This window comes from Bidens hawaiensis, unplaced genomic scaffold (assembly GCF_021521415.1).
Source record: "Bidens hawaiensis isolate Kalapana, Puna unplaced genomic scaffold, B.hawaiensis_p1.1 tig00034021_1, whole genome shotgun sequence".
Lineage (NCBI taxonomy): Eukaryota > Viridiplantae > Streptophyta > Magnoliopsida > Asterales > Asteraceae > Bidens > Bidens hawaiensis.
This window is the reverse complement of record NW_027495867.1, coordinates 26,721-53,575: the sequence shown is the minus strand read 5'-3', so window position 1 is coordinate 53,575 and position 26,855 is coordinate 26,721. Positions and strand designations below refer to the sequence as shown.

The following is a 26,855-nucleotide window of genomic DNA, read 5'->3' as shown; positions in this document are numbered from 1 at the left end:
CTACTCTTACCTTCTCCACACCTATACATATTACAACATTACCTGCATTTTCATACATTATTATTATTATTATTATTCAAATTTAATTAAGCTCAACCATTGACATCAAAATCAGAACTTTAGCAGAAAAAGAACACGGGTTTCCGTCTTTAACCCAAACGCAGCCCGACCCGAACGACACATTTCGTTTTTAACATTTAACAACTTCCCATCAAGTAACAGTTGCTGCTGCCCGAGCTTCCCATAGCAAAAGCAGCATCACGAACAAGAAACTTCACCGTGCGAGTCCCAAGAAAATCTAAAATCTCAAGACACTCGTTCCAGTCGGATTCACACACTAACAGAACCCATTCCTCTTCATCGTCCCGGTATTTAAGCTCAAAAGTGCCTGTTTGTATCTTAAACCTTTTGGCAACCTGTTCGTAAAGCTGAAACCAACCAGAAGTTGGTTCAAACTTGAATCTAACTGTATCTTCTTTGTATGTAGCTTTTACAGTAAGTTTAGACCCATCATCACACGATAACATATCGGATTTAGAGGTTTTAAGACCACCGATACTTGGAGAACTTGACGAACTTCCATTCATCATCGACCCGTTTGACGAAGAAGTGGACGGGTTATGATCACGATCATGATCATCAACCACCGACATATCCATATCATCACCGTTCGCCATCGAGCTCAAGCTTTGCGAGAGGAAACACGGGTTTGACTTTTTGACTTTTGGTTGACTTTTAACCGGACTCCAATATTCACCGTTGGAATTTGGATTCGGGATGCTATTAGACAACTTTAATTCACCTTCAACTTTTACAATCGGGTAGTCATTATTAAAACACGGTGTGCTTTCAGGGGTATTATTGGAAAGATTCGATTTTTTTTGTACATTAAGATCTTGGGTGACACCGCTTGCAGCTACAAGACCACATGTTGTCGGGTCAAACTTTAACCCTCCTTCTACACCTTGTACAGAATCAAGAACCGTTTGTATCTTTTTTAACGAACGGTTTACTTTATTAATCTTTCTTGATGGCCATCTAGATATACCATGTTGTCTACATATTCTTTTTAGTGTAGTAGGACAAACTACAAAAAATAGTACAAAACATGTCATATATCATTTTTATATAAAATGTTAAATAATTTTCTAAATATTATTATGAAGTGGAAATGTACCTCCAATGGCTTTAGCAGCATCTTTAAGAGTTCCAGAAAAATATTGTTGTAGAACGCTTAAACTAACGTTTTTCTCTGAACTACTTCGTTTGTTCTCGGATTGTCGTTTTAACCCATTAACCGCCTGCAAGTTTAAAAAGATAAGCGTCATGTTGACTTTGACTAACCACTATCACATACTGAAATATATGTGAAAACTATTTTGAAATTGAGAACTTTGAGAACCATTTTGGACCATAAAAAACCCAAAAATAAAAAAAAATCATAAAACAAAAAAAAACTGCAAAAATGAAAAAAGTAAAAAAACCAAAATTCTTATTTATCATCCCGGTTTCATAAAAAATAAAAAAAACGTGTCGGTTTAGCTAAAGTATACACATATGTATAATATGTACATTCGTGTTTTTTTATACACATGTACAATTTAAGGTAAATGATAATGTACATATGTGTGCGTTATGTAACTATAGATTAAATGAAATTATACACATGTGTATAATACGAAGTTTTTTTTATGAAACCGGAATGAAATATAAGAATTTTGGTTTTTTTACTTTTTAAAATTTTTTGTTTTATAATTTTTCTTAAAATATATTTTTTTAGAGGTTTTTTTTGTGACTCAAAATGGTTCTCAAAGTTCTCAATTTCCAAAGGGTTCTCTTAGAGTCTTAGGATCCTTACCCTATATATATATATACACACACACACACTAAAGAAAATAATACTACCTGCTCGGGTGCCGACACTGCACGTGTTTCCATCCAAGCATCAGTTACCTTGGTTGAATTTACAGAAACTTGATCAACACCGGGCCCCACTACACCGGATACTTCTGCATCCGAAACAGTCCTCAAACTTCTACAAATCCTCTGCATTGTACCAGACAAATTATTCAACAAAAGTTGCTGTTCGGTTGACCCTTTCATGTTAACCGGAAGAAAAAACTCCAGTATATAATCATCATCACCCGTATACGTGCTCCTTAACCTTATTGCAACCGCAGCATTTAAACCATATTTTCTAGCGTGTTGAACGAACGGGTACTGATTAATATGATACTCTTTCACATCATGGAAGAAAAACGGATGATTTGATTGAAGTGCTTTCCCTGCAATACCCTGTGACTCTTCAAGATGATGCTCGCTACACGCTTGCACGAAGCCTTGCATTTCTTTATCATTAAAATAACACGCATCCGGTTGAATGCATAATATAGACTTCTCTTTCGAGTTACCATTACGCCCTCCAACTCGTACTTTTATGGTTTCATTGCCAACTTGTTCATTGAAACTGCATGGTATCCATGTTAGAGCGACTGGTAATCTGTGTGCGTGGCATACAGCTCGAAGAACGTCGGTTATTTCGGATAAAGCAGCCATTTGGTTTTTTGAGAGGCACTGCAAAATAGTAATTTTGATGAAAAAGGAATTACAATTTTGTTAACATTGTAAAGAGTAAACTGCGGCTTTCGTCCAATACTTTCGAATATGCGACTTTCGTCCTTGTGGTTTCATTTCACTTGCAATTAAACCCGACCCCACCAACCCCGTTAAGTCCGGTCGTTAAACCCATTAGCGTGCCCCTCACGTGAGGGGTAGTTTTGTCCTTTTTCTCCCCAAATACACCTCAGCCCCTCACGCAAGGGGGCTTGCGGATTAGGGTTGTGGTTTATTTGGGGAGAAAAAAGGACAAAACTACCCCTCACGTGACTGATGGGTTTAATGACCAGACTTAACGGGGTTAGTAGGGTCGGGATTAATTGCAAGTGAAAAAAAACCACAGGGACGAAAATTGCATATTTGAAACTATTGGACTAAAACAGCAGATTTGGACAAACCACAGGGACGAAAACCGCAATTTACTCCACTGTAAATTTGTAATGAAATGTACTTAAATTATAAAATCCAGCCCTATAATGATTATATACCTGTTTATGAAGTCGAGGAGGTGCGACACTTTTCAGGTTTACGGTCTGCAAGTATCAAGAAAACACCAACGGGATGAGCGTCAAGATTCAAGAAATTTGCGGGAAACAAGAAATTAAAAACATGTTACACAACTTTGTCAATAGTTGAACTTAAGATTAAAAGCGCACAAAATTTACTGATTTCAACCTTACCCATTCATACCTTGAACGGTCACATAATATGTCACTTAATTGCCTCAAGTGAAGACTACCTAACTAAAAGCAGTGCTAGGCTTGTAAAAGAACCAAACGAACATGAAAAGAGCATGTTCATGTTCGCTAACAGTATAAATAAACAAACATATCTTAACATAGATGAACAGGTATAATTTAGGTAAAGTCGGTTAAAAATAATGTGAAAAATAATGTGCCGGGCCTAAAAAGTTATTAAAATTTAAAACCACACTAAGTTGTAATGGGCCAGAAAATATAAATGAATATATTAGCGAACGTAAACGAACGCGCTTAAACAAACATAAACTAACAACCACCGATGAACGACCATAAACGAATTTAAATGAACGAACATAAACGAAAATTCATTTATCCCGAACTGTTCACTTGACATTCTGTTCGTTTACAGGCCTAGGTAGCGCCACAAGTTCTCATATATTAAAGTTCATTTACTAACATTTAAACGAATTACCTCAAGAGCCCGACAAACATGATCCATCTCAGCACTAAAATCCGCTTTCTCTTTCATCGTAACAAGTTCAAGAACCGCACAACAACCATTCTCATACGACCCATCTTCAAAAACCGGAACAGCAATCGATCCACGCACGTCATGACTTAACGCATGATCTATCCTCAAGTACTCACATTTATTATAATGCGCCACATTTGAAGTCCATTCAGGAACTTTCGAGGTAAAAACCCGACCCGGAAGCCCAGGAAAGTTATCGGGCCGCACTTCTGCAGAAAACGTGAATCCTCTTGACACTTCCCGGTATCCCGCCAACGCCTGATCAAGCAAGTAAGGCTGCTCACAAGTACTTAATATATGCTTATCACCTTCCTTAATTGGCACCCAAACTTGGGCCAAAATACCCGACCCGGATGAATCTTTAACCAAAGACAACACCTTTAACATTTTTTCAGCAAGTGTTGCTGGTGGTGACCTCTGAATAATATTATTTCCACTTTCTTGAACACTCTTTTGTCGATTTTCATCATCCAAATTCACGGGTAGGGCGAAATCTCCACCGTTGATCGAATAATCATACGGTGCGTAACCGGTTGATAGTGCAAATGATGCTAGCATTTGATCAGCTGCAGAAGGACTTGTGCACCATCCAGAATAAGTATCAAGATTCATACCCTCGGATAACCCGTTAAACGGGTCATCGGGTCGACTAAACCTGTCTAAAGATACTGAATTATCCATCTGAGTTCTTGGAGAAGCCCATAAAGCCATCTGTTTATCTTTCATCTGTTTTTTCAATCTTGTGTCAACAACAATATGATTAGATTAAACTATCTAAAATCTCAAATAGGTGTGAATTTTTTTATCTGACATGAAATTCGCGAGTTTTGGTTTGGCATAAACGGGTTAGGGTCAGTTTCAGGTTGAAGTCGTTTAGCTAAACAGGTTGTGTTCGTGTCAACGTGACGGGTTCACGGGTTGACTAGTTTAACCCATTTATTTTTTATTTTACTTATGTGTTTTCATGGGCGAAGCTTCATTGAGGCCCGGGGTGGCCCCGGCCCCCTGTTTTTTTGCGCAGTAGTGTAAATTTACCTGTTTTCGGCCGAAAAATTTTATACGTAGTGTAAGTTTAGCCTTTTTCGGCCGAAAATTTGAGCCCGGCCCCCCCTCGTTTGTGAAATTTTGTATGCATTTTGAGCTCGCACCCCCCCCCCCCCCCCGGTGCCTCAGTCCAATCTTCGCCATTGCGTGTTTTATTTAATAAATTAAATTGGTTTGGTAGTATTTTGCCAAAATTTAAACTCGAAATAAATTGGCATAATATATTATAATTAAAATGTAATTGGTTTACAAATTTGTACTTGTTGTAAAAATGTTTACAGTATTAATATAAAAAAAAAAAAAAACTTTCGGGTCAGCCGGGTCGTGTTCGGGTCAACTCATGAATATGCGGGTCGTGTTCAGGATCACGTGAGAATAAAAAATAAAAGCTTTCACGTAATGATCGTGTTCGGGTTCACATGACAAAAAAAATGTACGGGTCAACCTACGAATATGCCGGTCGTTTTCGGGTTCATGTGACAATTAAAAAACTTTCAGGTCAACCCGTGAATATGCAACTCGTTTTCACGTGACAATAAAATAAAAGATTTCGTGTTAAACGGGTCGTGTTTGGGTTCACGTGACAATTAAAAAAAACGTTCAGGTCAAACGGATCGTGTTCAGGTTACCTGCGAATATGTGGGTCGTGTTCGGGTTCACCTGACAATTTAACCCAAAAAAAAACCTTTCATGTGAAACGGGTCGTGTTCCGGTCAACCACAAATATACGGGTTAAAAACTTTCAGGTCAACCCACAAACACGCAGGGTCCACGTGTCTTACACAATTTTCAGGTTGGACCCACAAACACCAGTTTAACAACCAAGAGTCACACATTCCTAATCTATGTCAGAAAGCTCAAACTAAACCACACTGGGAAGAAATAATAATAATAATAATAATAATAATAATAATAATAATAAGTGGAAAAATCAGAAAACAAAGCTCGGATGAAACAACTTGGGGTGTTTCAGTTAATCAATTGCAAGGCAATAAACATGAGATATATTGAGTCTGAGATTTATTATAGTTTGGTTGATTGAGTGAAACATACATACATACATACAAGAAGTGACCAAAAGTACAACCAATTGAATCTAGGAAACAAACCGACCAAAGTATCAAACGGAAGCTGACAAGCATGTGAGTTTGAAAACCTCGGAACTATGCGATCGAACACCAGAGTTCGAGAGTAATAATAATAATAATAATAATAATAATAATAATAATAATAATAAGAGGATAGACTTTGCAATGGAATGGAATGGAATGGAATGGTTACCCAAAATAGAAAGTATGCTTACGTCATCATACAAACATAAAGGTGTTGTACTGTGGTATACTAAAGGAAGTAATGGAGTTAGATATGTGTTAGGTTTTGTCACGCTTGTACTAGACCAAAGGTTTTAAGGTATTGAAAATAATAAAATAAGTACCAAATTTTAAAAAGAAAATAGGTTTTCGTTGAGAAGCAGCTTATCTGTTTCGCTTATGATCTGTATCATTGATACATAATCATAAGTGATATGAGTGGGACGAGCAGGCTGGTTCTCGACGACTAGAGTAGTCATTTATGTCAAGATGCGAAAATGAAAACATTTTTTATTAATGAGTTGGAGCGACCTCATCTCAACGGGATAGTTTAGGATGAGTGACTTCAATTATCTCAGGTGGATTCAAGAAGTGTATGCAAGTAGAATAGTTGCTAATCAAGTTAAAGTTTAGTGTTTACTGGACGATCACACAACATCAGTAAAAATGATGTTTTTAGTTGATAATCATAATGTTGAATTACGAATTACAATCGAAGAACAAATTGGTTATTAAGCCAAAACCATAGCTATGAACGATATGATATAATTTGCTCTATATAATTAAGGCGTAACATGGTTCTCACAAATACACATAAAGCAGTCCAACATTTCTTTGATCATTCTTGTTACCGATTCAAGGTACAAAAAGTGGTTCAACATTTCTTTGATCATTCTTGTTACCGATTCAAGGTACACTTCAGGTGTTCAGGCTTTCGAGCAATAGTAATTGTTTAGGTTTTCGTCTTGGAATAGACAAGTTTTCTTGGGAGACTCGTAATATGAATTAATAGACCCGTGCTGAACGTGAATCATCAGCCCACGTTCATCTTGTTCAACATTCTTCATGTTCTTAACGTTCTTGCATTTTTCTTCATTTAAGTTGGAAGAGTTTCATAATTGATTGTAATTTCGATAAAATTGTTTTATTTACGAACGTTTCTCCTTGTAGATACAATATCATGTTTTTTAAACTTAAAAACTTTTCAATACATTAGAAAATACTACTAAAAAGTTTATGGTTAGAGTAGTGATCCACAACCCAATATACATAATATATTTGTTCACATACACTTGTATTATATAAGGCATTCAATAATTTTATTTGAAAAATATAATACACAAGATCCATCCATACCAAGTCTGTAGAAGAATCACATTTCTAATTATCTATATAACTGTCTACCATAAAATCCTAGGTGTCGCTCTCAGGTTGTTTCCCCCATTTTCTAGAGCCACCAGATTGCTTAATTTATAAATGGAAGCTTCTCATGCATTTGACCCGATTTGCGGGTATGGGTCTTATCAAACCCGGATAGTCTTTAAATGGGTTATAAGATCTCATTTATTTGTAAAACCATTTCAAAAGCAAACAATAATTTTCACGGGTCATGGGTCTTACCAAACCCGGATAACCCTTAAACAAGTTATAACATCTCATTTATTTGTGAAATAACCCCTTAATTATCAAAAAATAATTTTTACGTTTTATGTGTCTTACCAAACTTTGATAGCCCTCAAATGGGTTATAAGATCTCATTTATTGGTAAACACTTTCAAACCCTAATTTAATTTATCTACTTTACATGTTCTACGTTGCTAGTTATCCTCGGTTAACTTCCAATTTCATTAGACAAATATTTATGTTCATGTTTGTACATTTAAAAAAATCAACATGCTCGTGTTCGTTTATGTTTGTTCGTTAAAAATCTAAAAAACCAAAACATCTCAACTGATAAAACCCAAACGTTAAAAAAATATAACACCAAACTAATACATATGTATTAAATTAAATCAAAACTACGTTAAAAAATAAAATAACCATCATAAAATAGTAAAACGATTAAAAAAAACTTTAAATAAACTTCCGCAACACGGAGGATCAAACTAGTTTTAAATAATAACATACTGCATATAAAAAACATTATAGAATTTTCAAACATTTCGTTTATTTCCAATTTCAAATCTAATTCAAAATTCAAGATACTAAAAATATTAAACTATATTCGCATCAGAATGGAATCTCAAAACACAAATAAAAGTATTTTCACACGTCTTGAGGGTTAAAAAAATAGTGGCTTTTGTGCTATTGAAAGGGTTGTGTCGAATAATTAACTAACTACTTGCATATATTCTTATTCTTTCATTCTTAAATAACTTTACAACTAAATAACAAATACATTTTACTTTATTTATTTTCATATTATAAATCTGAAAAAATATCTTTCTTATTTCATTTACTTGTTTTTCTAGAACAAAATTTTGAAGCTTTTAAATTTTTCTGATTATTAAATTTCACAGTGAATTACCAAATGCAGAAAGAATTAATTTCTAACCAGTATCAATACTACTATTTATGTATATGTAGAAGAAATTTCACCTGCAGCATGTTAAATCTTATCAAGAAGCCTTTCTATAACTTCCAGTTTTTAATTTTAACAATATTATAATTTAGAAAACAATTAGTTAAAACTAGTGGCCGACTAGTTTGAGCTCGGTTCATTTTGACTTACGAGAACTAGAGCTCGAGCTTGACTTGTTTTGAGTGTTTTTTCTAAAGCTCAAACTCGGCTTGTTTGTTATTTATTAATTAATTTATATTTGTTTTTAATTATCTTATATATTTTGAAAAAAGACTTAAAACTTAAAAGAGCCTAAGCTCGGCACAAGCTCATGTAGTAGTACCTTAAACAAGCTCGAGCTCAATTGTGCAGTGTGAAAGTAATACATATAGAAGTCCAAAAGAGGTAAAACTAAAAAACATGAAAGGCTTGTTAGGGCTCTATGAGCCTAAACGAGCTACCCATATGAGACTCGCGCTTGGCTCGGGCTCGAAAAAGCTCAAGCTCGTTTCGAGCTTTTTATCGATCCGAGCTCAAGAAGCCCGCGAGCGGCTTGGGCTCGGCTCGTTGGCACCCCTAGTTAAAAGTACAATAAGTGCGCAAGCATGGCCTTCACAAAACAATAACCACCCCTAATAAGAAAATATTATGGTACTTATAAACCATATTGATATGGTTATGACCATTTGTTTGTACAAAATACCAACATATTAAAACAGATGAAAATCTTTCACTACTCCTATCTTCTTCATACCTATACATGTAATGTAACAATATTATTATTATTATCATACATTATTATTCAAATTCAACTAAGCTCAAGCTTCAAAGAGGAAGCAATGACTTCAAAACCAACCATTTTATTCAAATTTACCAGAAAAAGAACTGACTGAAAGGGCGAGTGTCATTTTAAGAACTTCCCATCAAGAAACAATTGCTACTGCCCGAGCTGCCCGTAGCAAAAGTAGCATCGCGAACAAGGAACTTCACAGTGCGGGTCCCGGAAAATTCTAAAATCTCAAGACACTCGTTCCAGTCGGATTCACACACTAACAGAACCCACTCCTCTTCATCGTCCCGGTATTTGAGCTGAAAAGTGCCTGTTTGTATCTTAAACCTTTTGGCAACTTCTTCGTAAAGCTGAAACCAGCCAGAAGTTGGTTCAAATTTGAATCTAACTGTATCTTCTTTGTATGTAGCTTTTACAGTAAGTTTAGATCCTTCATCACACAATAACATATCGGGTTTAGAGTTTTTAAGACCACTGAAACTTGGAGAGCTTGATGAACTTCCGTTCACCATTGAGCCATTTGATGATTCTGTCATGCCTGAGGAAGTCGACTGGTTATGATCACGATCATCATTCATTGATGTATCCATGTCATCACCATTCGCCATGGAGGTCAAGCTTTGTGAGAGGAGATGCGGTTTGACTTTTTTCTTTTCGGTTGACCATCAACTGGACTCCAATATTCATTATTGGAAGTTGTAATTGGGATGCTATTAGACAACTTTAACTTATCCACCCTCATTGAGCATTCATCTTCAAGTTTAACAATTGGGTTTTCGGTATTAAAACATGATGATGAAGGATGTGGTGACGGTGATGTACTTTCAGGGGTATTATTGGAAAGTTTTGAACATTTTTGCGGTTCAAGATCTTGGATGATGCCACTTGCTGTTACAAGACCGCATGTTGTCGGGTCAAACTTTAGCCCTCCTTCTACACCCTGAACAGAATCAAGAACCGTTTGTATCTTTTGTAACGAACGGTTTACCTTGTTAATCTTTCTTGATGGCCACCTGGATATACCATGTTGTCTGCATATCCTTTTTAGTGTAGTAGGACAAACTATAAAAAAGTAGCAAAAAGTTTAAACATATGGAACAATTATATAACTTTGGAAATATAATTATGAAGGTGGAAATGTACCTCCAATGGCTTTAGCAGCATCCTTAAGGCTTCCAGAGAAGTATTGTTGTAGAACACTTAAGCTAACGTTTTTCTCTGAAGCACTTCGCTTTTTCTCAGACTGACGTTTTGATCCACCAACCGTCTGCAGGGTTAAAAGGATAAGGGTCGTGTTGACTTTGGCCAACTAAAATCACATGCATTTCTAACAAAGGTCCATGTTAAACTTAGATGCCCAATTCTTCAATAAGAAGAAATTTTTGTAAATGTGTCAATATTCAACACAAGGAGTATTGTTACTGTATCTAAGGTAAATGGATGCACTAATAATTTCTAAGTTTACAACCTTACAAAAACTGAAGTTACTAGCTAATTGCTGAAGTGTCGTTACTTTTAATGGACTCGTTTTGTTTTGGTATTATAGCTTAATGATGTTACAAGTATATTTTGGAGATATATTGGTTTAACTTTATTAAAAATCAGTATTAACCTGATCAGGTGCACTTGCTCCTGTCCAAACATCAGTTGACTCGGTTGCATTTCCAGAAACTTGATCAGCAGTAGTTGATAACTCCACTGGCAGACTGTTTTCATCCAAACCGTTACGTAATCCAACACCAGGCCCCACTACACCTGATAACTCTGCATCAGAAACAGTCCTCAAACTCTTACAAATCCTCTGCATTGTGCTAGATAAATTGTTCAACAAAAGTTGCTGTTCTGTAGACCCTTTCATGTTGACTGGAAGAAAAAACTCCAGTATATAATCATCATCACCCGTATAGGTGCTACGTAACCTTATTGCAACCGCAGCATTTAAACCATACTTTCTAGCATGTTGAACAAGTGGATACTGACTTATATGATATTCTTTAACATCAGGGAAGAAAAAAGGATGATTCGATTGAAGTGCTTTCCCTGCAATACCCTGTGATTCTTCAAGATGATGCTCACTACACGCTTGCACAAAACCTTGCATTTCTCTATCATTAACATAACAGGCATCTGGTTGAATGCATAATATAATTTTCTCTGTTGAATTACTATTACGCCCTCCAACTCGTACATTTATGATTTCATCACCGACTTGTTCGTTGTAACTACATGGTATCCATGTTAGAGCAACCGGTAATCTATGCGCATGACATACAGCTCGAAGAACATCTGTAATTTCTGCCAAAGCTGCCATTTGGTTTTTTGAGAGGCACTGCAGAATGATTGTTTTAAAGAAAAAGGTATTTCATTAACTTTACATAACAAATATCATATCTAGAATCTAGTTAATATCGTAATGACGCGTATAAGGATACAAAATCCAGCACTGCTTATTAAATTACCTGCTTATGAAGTCGAGGAGGTGCAACGCTTTTCAGATTTACAGTCTGCAAAAGTACAGAAACAGGAAAGAGATGATGATCAAGATTAATTTATAAAGCCATAGATTTAAGAATTGTGCAGGAAACATGAAAATTAAGAACTTGTTGCAAAATTAATAAAAAGCAAATTACTGATTGATTTCAACCTTAGCCACACTTCGATTTTTCACTATTTTCTATTTATAAAAGGACGGAAGGGGGAAGCAAGACATCTACAAGTATGCAGCAAAAAACACATAGATACAGATACTGAGATATGAATGGATTTTACTACTGCATTATACACATAGACATGCAAAAAAGTGAAAGAAAAACTAGTTTAGATCACTTATTTGAACAATATGGGTCCGGTGGTATAGATAACTGTAAAATTTTGAACTGTCACATACTTTAAATCACATTACTACCTTCAGTGATGACTATGTGTCTATGTTACTTGTTTTCATATCTTTATGTTCATATAATATCAACCAAGAAGCCTTTTTAACAGTTTCATCAGCAAAGAACCAAAAAACTAAGCATTAACCTGATAGAATACTTCCCTAGAGTAAGGGGTGTTTGAGATTGCTTAATTAAACTACTTATTTGCTTATTCTTCTATGATAAGTGGTTTTCAATAACATACTGCAAGCTACTTATCCAAACAGCTTATTTTTCTCACAATTAATCAGTCAAAACAATTTAAATAACCAATATATTAAAAGAATTACCTCAAGGACTCGACAAACACGGTCCATCTCAGCACTAAAATCAGCTTTCTCTTTCACTGTAACAAGCTCAAGTACGGCACAACAAGATTTCTCATATGAATCATCTTCAAAAACAGGAAGAGCAATAGATCCACGCACTTCATGGCTGAGTGCATGATCTATACGCAAGTATTCACCTTTCTTGTAATGGGCCACATTTGAAGTCCATTCTGGAACTTTTGAGGTAAACACCCGACCCGGAAGCCCGGGAAAGTCACCAGCTTCTGTTTTAGCAGAGAAGGTAAAACCTCTAGAAACTTCACGGTATCCAGCCAACGCCTAGTCAAGCAAATATGGCTGCCCACAAGTGCTTAATATACACTTATCACCTTCCTTAATTGGAACCCAAACTTGAGCCAATATACCCGCCCCAGACAAGTCCTTAAACAAAGACAAAGCTTTTAACATTTTTTCAGCAAGAGATATTGGTGGTGGCCTCTGAATAATATCATTTCCAGGTTCTTGAACATTCTTTCGTTGAGAAGAACCGTCATTTTCATCAGCAGAATTCACAGGCAACATGAAATCACCACCATTAATTGAATTTTGTGCCATTGGTACATCATTTGCTAGAAAACCGCCCTTAACTTGTTCTGTGAAGTTTGAGTAATCATAAGGTGCATAACCGGCTGATAGTGCAAAAGATGCTAACATCTGATCAGCTGCTGAAGGACTTGTACACCATCCAGCATAAGTATCAAAGTTCATTAGCTCAGAAAAACTGTTGAACGGGTCTTCAGGTCTACTAAACCATCTAAAGATGCTGGATTATCCATCTGTGCTCTTGGTGAAGCCCAGAAACCCATGGGCTTGTCTTTTGTTGGGGAAGGGAACTCCATTTCAAAAGCTGTCCACAAGCAAATTAAACTTCCTTCATCTGTTATTTCAATCTTGTATCAAACGCAACCCGATTACACGATCCCAACAGGAATTGTATTTAATCTCAATCTCACCAAACCCTAACCTGTATCAGAAGCTCAAAATTAACCTTATCTGGTGTAATTGAATTAAGCTTAAAAATTAACCTGATCTGGTATAATTAAAATTAACATAAGCTGGTGTAATTGAACCACGCTAAAAATTAGTGAAATTAAAATTAACCTAACCTAGGGGTGCAAACGAGCCGAGCTACTTGCTAGCTACTCAAGCTCAGATCAATAAAACGCTCGAAAGTCGAAACAACCTGAGCCCAAGGCTCAAAACAAAACTTGTTTAGTTAGCGAGCCTGAGCTCGAGCCTTGTGTATTTCTAAGTTTCACTTCTTTTGGACTTATGTGTATTAGTTTAGATTGCACAGCCGAGATAGAGCCGAGCTTTAGCTTGTTTAAGGTACTACACAAACTCGAGCCAAGCTTAGAATCATTTAAGGTTTTTTCTCAAAAAAATAAAAATAATTAAAAACGTATATAAATTTATATATGATCCAAGCGTCCAACTCACGAGCCGAGCTCAAGCTTTAGAAAAAGAGATCGAAATGAACCAATCTCGAGCTCAAGCTCTCAGAAGTCAAAACGAGGCTCGGCTCGGCTAGTTTACACCCCTAACCTAATTTGATGTAATAAAAAATAATAAGCTAATCTGGTGTAATTGAATTGAGCTAGAGCCGAGCTTTGGCTTGTTTAAGGTAGGTAGTACACAAACTCGAGCCAAGCTTAGAATCATTTTTAAGGTTTTTATCAAACCATATAAAAATAATCAAAAACGTATATAAATTTAGTTATGAGCCGAGAGTCCGAGCCGAGCTAAAGCTTGAAAAAACAACTCAATAGCTGAGCTCAAGCTTTAGAAAAGGAGATCGAAACGAACGGCTCTCGAGCTCGAGTTCAAGCTTGAAAAAACAACTCACAAGCCGAGCTCAAGCTTCAGAAAAAGAGATTGAAACAACCGATCTTAAGCTTGAGCTCTCAGAAGTCAAAACAAGCCTCATTTACACCCCTAACCTAATCTGGTGTAATAAACAATAAGTTAATCAGGTGTAACTGAATTAAGCTTGAAATTAACCTAATCTGGTGTAACTGAATTAAGCTTTAAAATTAATCTAATCTACTGCAATTACAATTAACCTACAAGCTCGAGCTCTCACAAGTCAAAACAAGCTCGAGCTCTCAAAAGTCGAAACTAGTCGAGCTCAGGCTCTGCTCGGCTCGCTTACACCCCTAACCTAACTTGATGTAACTAAAATTAATCTAATCTAGTGTAATTGAATTAAGCTTAACATTAACCTAGTCCGGTGCAATTAAAAACTATTAACCTAATCTGGTATAACTGAACTAAGCTTAAAATTAATCTAATCTGGTGTGTGATTGAATAAAGCTTGCAATTAATATTAACCTAATTAATATGTATGAACAAAATAATAAGTCGAAATTCGAAAACGAACCTCAGATGAAACAAATTCAACGCAATAAACTGGAATCAAATCTCAGATTCAATACTTCTACTGACTTCAAATCCAATAAACTGATCAAACACACAACTAATTAATGAAACAGTAGTTAAAAACTTAAAATAAATTAAAAACTGAATTATTATTATTATTATTATTGATTGATTGAGTAGCAGTTACCGAATTGTGAAGCCCTAGATCCTGAAGATAGATAAGTATGAGTATTAATAATATATGTGTTTGAATATATGTATATGTATCGGAAGGTGACAATGAATTGAGTTGAAAACCTCGAAACTCTGCGAGCCGCAGAGGAAGAGGATAGCTTTGAATCGGATTACCCAAATTAGAAAGTAGACTCACTGACTGACGTCATCACAGGAATCAATGGAATCAGCCGTACAACAAACCCAACAAACCGAAAAACCGAATTGAAACAAAACAACGGTTTGTTTTTGTAAAAACCGTACTAACGGTTCGGTTTTGGTTTTGCGTGTGATAAAAACCGAAAAAACTGAAACGAACCTAGTTCCTAAATTTTTGTTTTTTTTATATTTTATATTAAGTAATTTATAAGAATTTAATAAATAAGTAACTCAAATATTTTTTTTATCAAATGTGTAATTGTCAATTACTTTACGATTAACAAAATTATTTATACATAAATTCATTATTTTTTGCCAACTTTGTTTTCGGCTAAAATTTTCAAGCTCAAATGGCAAAACAGAACGAAAACGAAAAACCGAAACCGAACGGTTTCAAAAACTCCAAAAACCGAAGTTTTGATTTTCGGTTTGGTTTTAGCCAAAAACCGCACCGAACTGCACCACGCACACTCCTAAATGGAATTATATCCGACTGATGAAACCGAACTGAAATTAACTGAAAGGTAGTTAGTGGGTACTTTTTGCATCCTCGATTAACTGAAATTTTCATGTATTTATACTTTCATGGCATGTATTTATACTTTTGGTTACTGGTCAAAACGAACCAGACCTCGAAAACCGACTAGTTAATTTGATTGAGTTAATAATCAAACCAAACTGTATGAACCTCTTCTAGGTTAGGTTTTGTTACATTTTAAAGTTATCAACACTAGTGACTTAAATGGCCTAAGTTTATATAGAGGTAAAAGTTGGTTAAAACGATATATGTAGTTATAGTTGATGTGATTGTAGTTTAACTGAAAGTTGAGTTTAATATAAAAAAAGGTGAATTTTGATACATAAGATACTCGGGCCACATGCCAAAGTACATGAGCTTCTTTGATCGCCACCTAATCAATATGCAAATCGAATGGTCAAACGGATTCCATGCGTTGTGGAAGCCAAATGAATACGCAAACTTATTACGGCTTCACGATCACCGGCCAATTCCATATTGTTTCACCAAACCGATATTATAATGTGCGGTTGTGTTTTATGTTGTGGCTAGGTTGGGGTTTTAGTGTTGTGAGTTAGTCATGTGATTTTGATGTTTGACATGTTAGGACTAGCATCAATACGACTTTGCGCTCTCGTTGCGGTGTTCCGTGAATTTGCTATCGACATGGTGGAGCGTAGTGTCTTCCACAACATATAGCATAATGGTGTTTTCAAACATGATTTAGAAGAAAAGAAATTGTAATTGTGCAAGTCTAAATAGGATACATTTAATTGCTTTTCTAGAAAGTAAAATAGTTTTTCATGACAATAATTGTATTTAAATTTTTTTTTTGTCTAAGTCAACATAAAAATAGTTTTATATATATAATTTATTAAATGATCCATGCATTTGACATGTATTTTTTTGGTGTAAATGTGTAATTGCGTATTAAACAAGTGTCAAAGAAATATGAAATGTTGAGGTGACAAAGACGTAGGTTATTACAATTTAGTGACAATTGAGCGTACAACAATGAAGTACTTGCCTTTGAGAAAAATAACTATTGTATATGCGTTGTCCTTATTTTTTTATGTTTTCGAATTTTAAGAGAACCGGTTCAAATCTGAAAATTTACCTTGCATCTAAAAAAAATCCTATCACTCTGATTTTAAGATAATGAGCAGTAGATTAAATTTCATTCATAATTTTTAAGACTATCGTTGTTTAAAGATTAATAGTTAGCATTACGTGTAGTGCACAAAAATACATTATACCCAAAATTAAACATTGATTTAGATTGAGCGTAGTAGTCATGTTAAACTGTCATGTCACTACAATGTAAGTAATGAGGTTTTAACTAACTCACCCTTAAGACTCATGTGTTGTGAGTGGGGATAGTTAACGAAAAGTGTCGCCACATGACTGTCACGCACACGGAGGGGGATAACTAAATAAGCTCTCAAATGGATGTAATAATTTAACAAAAAATAACAACTGTTTTAAAAAAACTTTAATGACAATGTGAGTGAGATATTTTGATTAATTAAACCTGTAGTTGATACAACCACTAAATGCTCTTCATCTCGTTACTTCAATGGCGCCCCCGTTACTTTTAAGTATAATTTGGCCCCAAAAAGGCGATGCAGACAAAAATGGCGCATCCATAACAAGTAGTCTTAAAAGGGGAAAGTAAAGCCTTTTACTTTTATTAATAAAACACTTGATGATAGTTAATTTCAGTTGCAGCCTGACACTTTAAGTTAATTATAGTTAGATGACAACTGGAATTCGAGTGTAGCTTATCATCAACGCTTATATATAGATTGAGTTTAAAGTTTCTCTAATATTAATATTGTAGTGGCTTAAATTAAAATTAGCATCACAAAATATTTAAAAACAGATTTTGGTCACACAAATACAATGGGCCGAGTTAGATGTATGGTCAACTCAACAAACAGTTGGATTATATATTAATATTCATCAAATAATTAAAATCTAATATTCTATTCCTTTGTTGAAAAGTATATTATAATATAAGTTTTTAATAGTTTAATTCTAAGTTTACAACTTGTATGTGTGACCTAAGCAAGAAGCCTTCTATTATACCCTTCAAATTAAATTCTTGAAAAAATGTCTAACAGTGTACATGCCACAATAAAAAAATAAATTTTGTTCAGACCTGCAAGTGTTGACACCTCTGATCATAAACTTGAAGTAGGCGAAGCTTCCGGACTTCGATTCTTGATCAGCTGGATTTAAATATTAAACAGAAATTAATGTTAAAACGCGCTAGTGTATAAAATGGTAATAAAAAGATGAAAGGTTTAATATGCATCAACCTTGTAAAAGTATTTCCTTCTAAGTTTAATGGCTGTACGTATGCATCGCTTAACCCTAATCTTCAGCATATTATCATTAAATATCTGCATCATAGATTAACGAAATTTATATAAGTATCCCGTAACATATAAAGATTAAAACTAATTATAACAAACCTTTATCAAATCATCAATCGAACGCGTGTCTCTCATGATTTTATGTCGGTTCAATATAAGAATAGCTGCTACACAAAAGATTGGCAATTCATCGTCACCGTTTCTTGTTGATGATATAATAGTGCATATCTGAAACCGCTCATTCTTTGACCACAAACTTTTAGTCAACCCACAAAACGGGTGGTTCAGTGCAGACTTTATCCCATTAGTTTCAGAACTTAACCGTTCTAAATTTCCGTTTTTCATTTCCGACCCACCATTCGAGCTACTACTACCCACTTCATTCTCAATAATTTCCTTTCCTTTGACTTTTGTTGACTCCCGAGGGATTTTTAGAAGCAGAAGCTCGGGACAACTATTCTCTAGATTTAAAGCTAATGACTCATCAAAATCAGCAGCCCACATCATCTACTAACAATGAAAAGAGCACTTTTAGTAATCTCACACTTGTAAATGTTAACAGAGAAGAATATATTATACATACCTCCCACATGCACAGTGCCTCACTGAAAGTCAACTCGCGGCGGAAAAGTACTAGAAGCATCCGGAAGGCGAAATGAAGGCTTTCGGCACCTATTTGTGATAAATGAGTGAACATTTCTCGGTCCACGTGTCCTAATATATGCCAAAGTGCTTCTAATTGCTTCATCACACCCGTTGTTCCTTCCATTTTAAAATTTTCACGCTTGAGAGAATAAATTCCAAGAATATAAAAAGTATTAGTGAACATGTATGCATAAAAAAATAATAAAGAAGTAAGTAGATTGAAGTTAAAGAATACCATTCTTCTTAGAAACATCTCCGTTGACCGGAGAATTTTTGTCGCCGTTGACCGGAAAATTTTTGTCGCCGGAGAACACAAATCAATCTACCCGTAGATCAAATCGTAGTCGCTACACCAACCCACTCGCTGCAACCTCACAGCCATTACCATTACTACCAACCATTCTCTATCTCCACTCGCCACCACCACCATCGTCTTATCTCCATTCTCCACCGCCACCATTTCGGCCGTACATCCACCGTTCTACCATCTCTTCTCAGCTTCAGTACTCGCTTTTCAGCTTTGACCACCAGATCTATTGCTACCTCATCCACTCAATTCTCTCACGCTAGTTTAAAATTATTGTTGCGTTGCTGCCGTTGGGGGTCCCAAAGCAAAAGAGTGAGCTTCTTGTAACCTAGCTGCCGTTGAGCTGTATCTGCCTTCATCATCTTCACGGTATACTCGTTCCTTTCTCACTATTATTATTATTATTATTATTATTATTATTATTAGTATTATTATTATTATTATTATCATTAGAACATACGTGATCCGGATCTTTGGAGTTTATTTTCATTTTAAGATTGACTATTATTGTTATTGCTACACACTATTATTATTATTATTAGTTTCTGTTACTATTATTATTATTATTATTATTATTATTATTGATTTGGTGTTCTATTGCTTGTGTTTGTGTGATTAGTTGCAACCATAGAGCGTAGGAACCATGACTATTACTTGAGACCATGTCCTGAAACGAGGGGTGTAGGAAAGAGTAAAGATAGGGAGCGTATATTGCGTTTGGCTTCTTGGAATGTAGGAACATTAAATGGTAAGTTGCTAGAATTGGTAGATGTGCTTGAAAGACGTAGGGTTCAGATAGCATGCCTCCTAGAGACTAAGTGGAAAGGACATAGAGGGGCTGAGTGTAATGGGTATAAGTTGTGGTACTCGGGGTCTGATGGAGCTAGAAATGGAGTGGGGTTTCTAGTGGCTAAGGAAATACACACTAGTGTGGTGGAGGTGATAAGACATAATGACAGGATTATGGTGTTGAAATTAGTGCTAGGAGAGGAAGTAGTGGCAGTAGTCTCCGCCTACGCGCCTCATGTAGGCCTAGGGGATCAGGAAAAGAGAGAATTTTGGGATTGTCTAGACGCAGTGGTAAGGGGCATACCTAGGGGGGAGAGGATTTGCATAGGAGGTGATTTTAATGGACACATTGGTAAGGCTAACGATGGTTTTCAAGCCGTACATGGGGGTTTCGGTTTTGGTGATAGGAATGAGACCGGAACAGATCTTCTAGAGTTTGCGGTGGCACATGACCTAGGTATTATAAATTCTTATTTTAGGAAACAAGATTCTCATTTAATCACTTTTAGCAGTGGCGGACGCGACACGCAAATTGACTACCTTTTGATGAGGCAAGGAGACCGACGTTGGTGGAAGGACTGCAAAGTCATACCTGGGGAGGCAGTTGTGACTCAACATCGACTACTAGTGACAGATATAGCCTTCAGAAATAAGCTGACTGTTCGAGAGAAGAAAGGTGCACCGAGAATTCGATGGGGAAATTTGAAGAACGAAAATCTCCTACTGTTTAAGGATAAACTCATACTGCATACGCGGGCTCGACTAAATGGGGACTCAACTCATATATGGGAAGCTATGGAGACAAAGATCATCCAAGTAGCAAAGGAGACTCTCGGGGTCACAACAGGAAAGACAAGTGGGCATAAGGAGTCTTGGTGGTGGAATGACGCAGTGCAAGACAAGATAAGGGACAAACAAGGATGTTTTAGGGAGCTAATGAGGTGCACGAATGAGGAGGAGCGAGTGGAATTGAGGGACAACTACAAAACGGCCAAGATAGAGGCGAAGAAGGCAGTGGCGGAAGCAAAGAAGGCGGCCTTTAAACGGATGTATGAAAGTCTAGAAACAAAAGAGGGGGAACATGCTATGTTTAAGATTGCCAAAGCCAGGGAGCGTAGAAGGCAAGATCTAGGACCGGTGAAGTTCATAAAGGATACAGATGGGCATGTACTGGTCAAGGAGCAGGACATCAAGCTAAGATGGCAAACCTACTTCCACAATCTTTTTAACAATGGGAGAGCTTACCAAGAAGAACATGACAACACAAACTTTCAACGACAACAATCGAATAACTGCTACTGCCGACGGATCACACGAGAAGAGGTGAAGGATGCACTTAGGAGGATGGGAAGGTCTAAGGCGGTTGGCCCAGACAACATACCCATCGAGGTGTGGAAGTGTCTGGGGGAGGAAGGAGTCATGTGGTTAACTACTCTGTTCAATAGTATTCTCACATTAGGTAAGATGCCAGACCAGTGGAGGAGCAGCGTTGTAGTTCCTATCTATAAGAACAAAGGAGACGCCCAATGTTGTGGTAACTACCGAGGAATCAAACTACTAAGTCATACTATGAAGCTATGGGAAAGAGTGATTGAGGTTAGACTTAGACGAGAAACTCAGGTTACGGTCAACCAATTTGGCTTCATGCCGGGGCGTTCCACCACAGAGGCAATACACCTTATAAGAAGATTAATGGAAAAGTATAGGGAGAAGAAGCGTGATCTACATATGGTGTTTATTGACCTAGAAAAGGCCTACAACAGTGTGCCACGACAGGTGCTCTGGGAGTGCTTGGAGGGTAGAAGAGTGCCCAGGAAATACATAGAGATAATTATGGATATGTATACCAGGAGTGAAACAAGTGTCCGTGCGCTAGTGGGGGATACTGATTTCTTTCCTGTAGAGGTAGGTCTTCACCAGGGGTCAGCGTTGAGCCAGTTTCTTTTTGCAGTAGTCTTGGATGAGTTGTCAAAGTCGATTCAGGGGACTCTCCCGTGGTGCATGATGTTCGCAGACGATATTGTGTTACTTGCTGAGAAAAAACAAGATCTAAACATGAGGCTTTAGGAGTGGCGAACAACCTTAGAGACAAAAGGTTTAAAGATTAGCCGATCTAAGACGGAGTACCTCCACTGTGATTTTGGTGGGATAAACGACAATGAAGACGCACAGATCACAATTGAAGGGCAGGTGGTCCCGCAGGTAACGAAGTTCAAGTATTTAGGATCATTTGTACAGAGCGATGGGGAATTAGACAGTGATGTGACCCACCGAGTTCAGGTAGGATGGTGTAGATGGAAAGCAGCCACAGGTATATTGTGCGACAAGAGTTTCCCGATTAAACTAAAGGGAAAATTCTATAGGGTAGCAGTTAGACCTGCAATGCTATATGGAACAGATTGTTGGGCCATCAAGAAGGCACAAGTGCGGAAGATGGAGGTAGCAGAAATGAGAATGCTACGTTGGATGTGTGGGCACACAAGGCTAGACCGAATAAGAAACGTTGTGTTTCGCGAGAGATTAGGGGTGGCGAACATAGCAGACAAGATAAGAGAGTGGAGATTGAGATGGTTTGGACATGTAAAGAGAAGACAGACGACGAATCCTGTTAGATCCGTAGAAAACATTACTATAGAGGGGAGGAGGAGTAGAGGACGACCGAAATTGACTTGGGATGAGAGGATTAGGCATGATTTGATAGACCTAAACCTCTCCGAGGACATGGTTGAGTTTAGGAATTCGTGGAGAAGTAGAATTAAAGTTAAGGATTTTTAGAGAGAATTGAATACATCAGGGCTTAGACTTAACTTATTTAGGTCACATACCATAATGGTATTTCCCTTACATATATTATTATTATTATTATTATAATTATTATTAGCTTTTATATAGCTGTTAAACAGTGATCTTATTATTAATATTATTATAATTAGTAGTAGTTTTTATATAACTGTTAAAACTTTGATTTCCTTTATTTTGCTTCATACACATGTACTTAGAGCCGAGGGTCTCTCTGGAAGCCACCTCTTTATTCCTTTGGATAGAGGTACGGTGTGCCTACATCCCACCCTCCCCAGACCCTACTTATAGCTTGGCTGTCGGTGGGATTTTACTGGGCATGATTGATTGATTGATTGATTGATATTCTTCTTAGAAACATCTCAAAGCACCAAAACGCATCAGCATTGTCCTCGAAGAGTACAATAAACGGAGATAACAAATCACTCATACCTGCAATTCTAGTAGCAATGTAGCATTAATTTCTTTAACAAAAGGGATAATTTATAAAAAGATATGAAAAAGTCAAAGCAATAACCTTGACAGTATCCTGTTGCAGGGTCAACCCAGGCATAAACCGCAAGAATATCCGACATTCTGGCTAAATTTTGTGTGTTCTCATAAAATTCCAGATGACTGTCGGTTCTAACAACATCGACAACTGAAAAGAAAACAATAACCTTTTAATTTGGTCAAACAGGTCAAACAAAGAAAGATAACTTTTAAGATAACCCAAGGCCAACCTATTTGGTGCAGTGTCCAAAGCCACTCAGATACTCTATCTTGACCTTGACTTCGGGTTCTTCCGTGGTTCGGCACCTGGACTGGACTTCCAACCACTATTTCATTTCCATCTTTCTTTCTCTGTACTTCAACATTTTCTATTTCATATTCCAAATTACTAGATCTAGGTACTTCAATTCTAGAGTTACCAGTACATGTAGAATTATTAGATGTGGAAACATCCATTACAAGATCTACATTGTTATTAATCTGAAAATCATACACATGATCATCTTCAAATCTCAGCTTCCGCCTTGCAGAATGCCTTTCATCATTTGATTTACATTCATCCTTACCATGATTTTCAAACAAATTTGTAACGGGCAAAGGAGGAAAATCATAAAAACTTGAACTTCTGCATTCTGATGCGTCCCCTTCACTTCTTGACTTTGAACAATTACCGTTGTATGGAGTATATGAATCATCATACGACACACAATCAGAACAATTAGACGAAGACTCTAATCTGTCAGAAACGACATTAGAATCTTTTCCATGTTTCACTTCAGATTTTCGTTTTTCATCCTCTTTTAGTTCTCATATCCATAACTTTGTTACCAACAACATAGGCTAGAGAACCTGTACCAATACTGGAATGCATTGACTGGCATTGCTTAATAAGATCTCTGTAACGTTCTCTGCATGTTTTCATCTTTAACTTATTATATCACTTATTCAAATATTTAAAAATTTGTTCAAAACATATACCTCCTTGCATTCCTTAATTTTAACCTATAATAAACTAAAAATTCTAAACAATCATAACCTACTTCCAAATTATGAATACAATGGAACACATTTGAAACCCTAACCTGAGAGAAATTAGAATCTCACTACAATAGGCAACAAAAACAGCATTCAACACAGAACATTCAATTGAACGCTAATTCACGAAAACCGGTTCGAAACTAGCACGAAACCCTAACTAATTAACAAACAAGTACTACACAGTGTGCGGCGATCATCAATGGAGAAACTGGTTGAAATCAAATTCAAATTCACATAATAATAATAATAATAATAATAATAATAATAACTGAGAGTAATTAAATTCTCACTAAACAGTATTCAACAATTAAACGTTAATTTGAGAAAACCGGTTCGAAATGAACACGAAACCCTAACTAATTAACAAACAAGTACTACACAGTGTACAGCGATCATCTATGGAGGAATCGGTTGAAATCAAATACATATAATACATAATAATAATAACTGAGAAGAAATGAAATAAAAATCTAACTAAAAAACATTCAACTGAACGCTAAATTACTAAAAACCGGTTCAAAACGAAGACGAAACCCTAACTAATTAACAAACGAGTACTAGAATTGAGTGGAATGAAATTGAGAATAATATGATACAATATGATATAATAATAATATACCTGAAGGTGTGTGTGTATGTGAAGAGATCCGGCGAATAGAATGAAATTCGGAGATCGGAGTAGTAGTAGCAGTTCCGTCTCCTGTTAAAGACCGTTTCTTTCGTTTTCGCCTGGATTTTATTCAACCCCTTACCTTTTTTATTTTTTCATAAAATAGGAAATATCATGATATTAAATATAGGTTTTATTATAAAATGTAACGGTTTTAGTTTTACATTTACCGGTAGATGCGGGTAAAAAAACTGGTTAGCTTAACTGGTTTGAAATTTATTATGTATAAACTTGTTTGGAACCGATTAAAATTGTGGGTTCGGAACCGGTTTGTAATTTTCTCTATCGAAACTGGTTTCAAATTGGTTGACCGAGCCGAAACCGATCGTAACCAGGTCAATAAACCGGTTTTAACCTGAACTGAAGCGTTCATAAACCGGTTTTGACTTTTGTTGACCAAACCAAACTAGTTTTGGGTTTAAACCCGGTTTATGCACCACTAATTACAACTAGAGGTGTGCACGCTGGTTTTAAACCCAAAACCGATTCGGGTTGAAACTGGTTTGGTTTAGTTAACAAGAGTCAAACATGGTTTATGATCGGTTTCGGTTTGTGTTGAATCTGGTTTCTTGACCAAGTTATAATTAGTTTTGGTTCGGGTTTGGTTGGTTTCGATTCGGTTAACTGATTTCGGTGGAGAAAATTACAAACCAGTTCCAAACCTACGGTTCCAAACTCGTTTCTACATAATTGGATTCAGTTCGGTTCGGTTTCGAGCCGGTTCGGTTAATCGGTTCTATTTCCCACCTTGAGATGTTAAGACACTTACACACAACTTTCCAATATTATATTGTTGGAATAAACCACAACCCTATAGATAAGACGGGCATCACGGGAGAGGAGTGAAAAACCGGTCTACATGTAAGAGGTTTGACAAAGAAGGTGAGGGTGACTGAGAGGATGTTAGTGAAGCTTTGTAGAAGAGAGGAGTGGCGCGTCATTATTTTTTTTAGTATGTGGACGGTCTTACACTATATGAGTTTAAAATGTGTAAATTTGTATTATATTGTTGATTTTATGCACTTGTGTATCGATAATGTATAAAAACAAAGGATGTATAGTGCAAAATGAATCGTATATAAAGAATTAAGAGTATCGTATTGCTTTGAAAATTGTGTTTACGTAACTCTTTACTTTATCCTTTTTGGTTCTCCCTCTTTCTTAGCATATGTAACACACACTACTTGTGTATACAGTTTTATGGTTTATACAATTTTTTACTTAAATTGCTATTATATTTAAACTTTATCTTATAAAAAAAAGAAATTTTATAAAAAGTACATAATTTGGTGAAATAAAATTAAAAGTAACTAAATAGACAAGATAATAAAATGAGTGACTTAAATATGTGGTTTGGTATGCAAGTATGTTGCTTAATTGATTTTGTCATATTCAAATTATATTTAAAAACGACCTTTAGGATAAAATAAATTGTATATTATTAAAGAAATGACAACTACTATACATGTAAAAAAGGTTATACATAGCCAAAAAAAAACAAAAAAGAGAAAGGATTATAATAAGGGTGTTTTTAGTTAATATGAGTGATAAACAAATAGGCTAATCGAAATCAATTTTATTAGAAGCTTATTATAAATTAAAGTACTTAAATCTGATTTTATCAATTCTATGTTGTTCACAAATATCAATCTAGTATAATGATATATTCCATCAAACTATCTAATCTTGCACTCCAAGCATTACTTTTAAGTCATCACATCATGTCCAATGAACCACTTAATAGTACACTTGTTAACATCGAACGGCTAGGAAAATAAGCAACTTATACAGTTAAACTTCACCTACATATTGAATCGCATAATATCTTCTCTATGCATACTATTCTCATAAGGATTTTAGCAATATACAACGTTTATTTATAGTGCTG

The 26,855-nt window shown here is 36.0% G+C and overlaps 2 protein-coding genes and 1 pseudogene across 3 annotated transcripts; all 3 read right to left on the bottom strand.

Annotated features, from left to right (window-relative positions):
* Nucleotides 1–13: 13 nt before the first annotated feature.
* LOC143585675 (protein NLP9-like) lies at nt 14–4,639 on the bottom strand. The gene is made up of 5 exons (XM_077067413.1): nt 3,790–4,639; nt 3,105–3,149; nt 1,906–2,574; nt 1,178–1,301; nt 14–1,087 (listed from the first exon to the last, which is right to left on the bottom strand). The coding sequence occupies exons 1-5, from the start codon at nt 4,573–4,575 to the stop codon at nt 198–200; spliced, it is 2,514 nt and encodes an 837-aa protein (XP_076923528.1). The 5' UTR covers nt 4,576–4,639; the 3' UTR covers nt 14–197.
* Nucleotides 4,640–9,118: 4,479 nt separating this feature from the next.
* On the bottom strand, nt 9,119–15,303 carry LOC143585674 (protein NLP9-like; annotated as a pseudogene). Its single transcript, XR_013144574.1, has 7 exons — nt 15,148–15,303; nt 14,962–15,041; nt 12,543–13,545; nt 11,794–11,838; nt 10,947–11,663; nt 10,478–10,601; nt 9,119–10,396 (listed from the first exon to the last, which is right to left on the bottom strand). The product of XR_013144574.1 is annotated as a protein NLP9-like (transcript).
* Nucleotides 15,304–17,849: 2,546 nt separating this feature from the next.
* Nucleotides 17,850–24,181, bottom strand: LOC143585669 (uncharacterized). The gene is made up of 8 exons (XM_077067412.1): nt 24,109–24,181; nt 23,490–24,056; nt 23,285–23,407; nt 23,114–23,199; nt 18,811–19,014; nt 18,327–18,734; nt 18,171–18,254; nt 17,850–18,080 (listed from the first exon to the last, which is right to left on the bottom strand). Exons 1-8 carry the CDS (start codon nt 24,179–24,181, stop codon nt 18,033–18,035), a joined length of 1,593 nt encoding a protein of 530 aa, XP_076923527.1. The 3' UTR covers nt 17,850–18,032.
* Between the last annotated feature and the right edge of the window lie 2,674 nt (nt 24,182–26,855).

Bases quoted from the DNA above. Each gene is read 5' to 3' on its own strand.
- LOC143585675 (XM_077067413.1), bottom strand. From the start codon at position 4,575: ATGAAAGATAAACAGATGGCTTTATGGGCTTCTCCAAGAACTCAGATG. The intron at 3,150-3,789 runs GTAATTCGTTTA...TGATACTTGCAG, and splicing joins ATGTTTGTCGGGCTCTTGAG to ACCGTAAACCTGAAAAGTGT. The intron at 1,088-1,177 runs GTACATTTCCAC...TATTTTTTGTAG, and splicing joins TGCTGCTAAAGCCATTGGAG to TTTGTCCTACTACACTAAAA.
- LOC143585669 (XM_077067412.1), bottom strand. From the start codon at position 24,181: ATGAAAACATGCAGAGAACGTTACAGAGATCTTATTAAGCAATGCCAG. The intron at 23,200-23,284 runs GTTATTGCTTTG...CTAGAATTGCAG, and splicing joins TGCAACAGGATACTGTCAAG to GTATGAGTGATTTGTTATCT. The intron at 19,015-23,113 runs ATATCAATCAAT...ATTTATTCTCTC, and splicing joins TTGAGATGTTTCTAAGAAGA to AAGCGTGAAAATTTTAAAAT.